This window comes from Cajanus cajan, chromosome 3 (assembly GCF_000230855.2).
Source record: "Cajanus cajan strain Asha chromosome 3, NIPB_CcT2T_4, whole genome shotgun sequence".
NCBI lineage: Eukaryota > Viridiplantae > Streptophyta > Magnoliopsida > Fabales > Fabaceae > Cajanus > Cajanus cajan.
The window spans coordinates 62,986,387-62,989,411 of NC_138519.1; the positions used below are offsets into that span (position 1 = coordinate 62,986,387).

Sequence of the window (3,025 nt, forward strand, 5' to 3'; positions counted from 1 at the left end):
TTTGTGAAAATTAATTAAACTTAATGTAACATGAAAAAAAAATCTAAATATACAAATAAAATGACAACGATAAATGATGGAAAACATGATAATATGAAGTATTAGGAAAACTAAATTGCATTGTGTCTCGGCTTCAAAAACATCAACATCTAAAATACGAGCTAATGCATTAACCTGAAAAAAACCTTATAATTAACTTATAAGAGGTGTAATATTAAAGTGTTATAAAGATGTAGTAATTCAAATAGAAAGAAAAAATAAATAAATTTTTACCTTATATAGTAATTATGTAATGACTTCTGAACACATCCATTGTGAAAAATAAACTTGGTGAAATACCTGAAAAATTGGTAAAATTAGAATTAAAGTATATATGTTTTCCTTTTATAATATTATAAAAAAAATGCAAGTTACCTATGTTAGAGTCTGAAAGACTTCTTTATAAACTATATTAGTAGTCGATGTTGAACCATTTACCTCATCGTCACAAATAAGAATTTTCAAATCATTGCGAGATATGACTCGAGATATTGCGACATATAATTGGCAATGTGAGAAAATAGATTGTGGAAGATAGATGGCAACATGCTTCAATGATTTTCCTTGGCTTTTATTTATTGTCATGGCAAAGGAGACATTTATTGGAAATTGTCTACGTTGATAGAAAAATACATAAGTTTCAAATTATACCTAGTGACTCTAACAAAAATCTTCTCACAATGTTCACAAAAATACTTGCTTCCAAGACTGATAACTTTTTTCGCACATTTGTTGCATGAATTATACACTACTACAAAAACATTGTTTAACATCGCCATATTTACATCGGTTCTGGTAGAACCGATGTAAATTATAAACGCGGTGGCAAACTTGTAAATAAATAGAAAATACAAACATATTTACATCGGTTGAGAAGAGAAACGATGTAAATATGAGAAATTCTACATCGGGTCTATGATTGACCGATGTAAAAATGAAATTTGAGAATTATTCTACATCGGTTTTTCTTAGGACCGATGTAGAAATGAAACCCTAATATCACCCTCAAAGGCACAATACCCTTTCAACGATGTCAGCCTCCTACCACACCCAAAATCGTTCTCCTCGCGGAAGGCCTCCTCCTCCTCAACCACCACCTCCACGTCCTCCACTCCGAGCCTTCGCCATTGAAAAGGCCTGCATAGCGTTTCAGGCGCTTAGCTTAACCAAGGACAACCTTATTAGGTTAATATACGAGTAGGAAATTTTGCCAGTGGTGGCGATGGTGAACTGCGCTGACAATACCGACACGAAGAACCTCTACATCATATAGGTGAAGGGGATCAAGGGAAGGTTGAACCGGTTTTCGTCGGCGTGCATCGTAGACATGGTTATGGCCACCGTCAAGAAGGGAAAACCCGATCTCCGAAAGAAGGTTTTGCCTGCCGTTATCATCCGTCAGCGCAAGCCTTGGCGCCGAAAGGACGTAGTCTACATGTACTTCGAAGGTATATCACTCTTTCTTTCCCTTCCTCTGTAAAATTATTTGTGTTTTGGAACTGTTTCTGAGATTGTGGTTTTCATTTGTGTAGATAATGCTAGTGTGATTGTGAATCCCAAAGGTGAAATGAAAGGTACGTGATATCTCTTGTCAATGCCTGGTTTCAATTATTGATTGAGTTTGCTTGTTTAGGGTTTTGTTTGGTTGGCTTTCTTAGTGTGAAATTGGATTGTAATGTTACTTGTTTCGTGTGTTGTGTTTGTCTTGTAATTGTAGGTTCTGCTATTACTGGTCCAATTGGGAAGGAGTGTGTTGATCTGTGGCCCAGGATTGCTAGTGCTGCCAATGCTATTGTTTAAGTTGGTTTTAGCTACTTTAATGTTTCTGCATTTTGAACTTGTTTTTGATTGTGTTTTAGGTTGAATTGTAGACATATAGTCTGTCTTGCTTGATTTTGAGATGAGAATGTTTTTGATGGGATTAATTGATAATTATAAGAGTTGTTTCGGTTCGTTCTTGTGTTCTGAATGTTAATTTGATTTTACCTTCTTTTTAGGGTGATAATAAATCCTTCCTTGTTTGCAAAAAGAAGATGGGAACATCTCCTGAGATGCTATGCTGTTTCTGCCCTGCTCCTTTTAGACAGTTCCTTGAGATTGTAGTGAACATGAAATTTGATGAAGAACCTAACTATTCCAAGCTTATATCTTTATTTGATGGTATGCTTAGGCCCAATCCTGCATTGAGGCCTATTAATACTGAAGGTGCTCAAAAGGTAATATTATCATGTGATTTTGGATTATAACGTTTTCTGAATGATATATATAGAAATTGTACAGAAACAGTCAGGAATTTTTTCCCATTTACAAATAGGATTTCCTCTTACTCCCTTAGCTGCATGCTCTATTTTAGGAAACTTAATCTTGTACTATTAGATTTGATTTGATATGATGTGTTAAAATGTGATACAAAATATAAATTTTCACTAATGCTGGGCCATAATCTTAATAAAATTGAGGAAAATGACTCTTGAAATATTATTTAATATGAAAATCAATCATGGTAATATAATAGAACATGGGAACTAATACTAAGATCATCTAAGATACTCTAAATATACTGATATACTATTTTGGATGTTTTCATGTATTGTGGCACCCACCCTCATGCTAAGTCTTATTATTAAGCTTTAAATTTGTTGCACACATATATATATATAATAAATAATGGGGCATATATAAGAACTGCTTTAAAACTGATAGTAGGGCATATGGCAACCTTGACTATTTTTATTATTATGTTTTTGGTCTTTGTGTTCATGTTGGTACCTTGTTCCCTCAAACAAAATTTACCAGGTTGGTCAGAAGAGGGGTAGATTGAATATTGAGGAAGATGATGATTCACAGCCCAAAAAGAAGGTTCGTTTGGGGGTTCCTGCTACACAATGGATTTTAGTTTACAATGCAAGGATGCCAATGAAGCAAAGGTATTACTCTTTGAGCAATTGGATATGAGGTTTTTTATGCACTTTACATTGTATTAATA

The 3,025-nt window shown here is 34.1% G+C and overlaps 1 protein-coding gene and 1 long non-coding RNA gene across 2 annotated transcripts; both read left to right on the plus strand.

Moving 5' to 3' along the window:
* Positions 1-780: 780 nt before the first annotated feature.
* Positions 781-2,001, plus strand: LOC145955833 (uncharacterized). The gene is made up of 2 exons (XR_014432559.1): positions 781-1,613; positions 1,757-2,001. It is a non-coding gene; the product is annotated as an uncharacterized LOC145955833 (long non-coding RNA).
* A 25-nt stretch (positions 2,002-2,026) lies between these two features.
* Positions 2,027-3,009, plus strand: LOC145955830 (casein kinase 1-like protein HD16). The gene is made up of 2 exons (XM_083071046.1): positions 2,027-2,255; positions 2,836-3,009. Exons 1-2 carry the CDS (start codon positions 2,073-2,075, stop codon positions 2,992-2,994), a joined length of 342 nt encoding a protein of 113 aa, XP_082927172.1. The 5' UTR covers positions 2,027-2,072; the 3' UTR covers positions 2,995-3,009.
* The last annotated feature ends 16 nt before the right edge of the window (positions 3,010-3,025 follow it).

Bases quoted from the DNA above. Each gene is read 5' to 3' on its own strand.
- LOC145955830 (XM_083071046.1), top strand. From the start codon at position 2,073: ATGGGAACATCTCCTGAGATGCTATGCTGTTTCTGCCCTGCTCCTTTT. The intron at 2,256-2,835 runs GTAATATTATCA...AAAATTTACCAG, and splicing joins ATACTGAAGGTGCTCAAAAG to GTTGGTCAGAAGAGGGGTAG.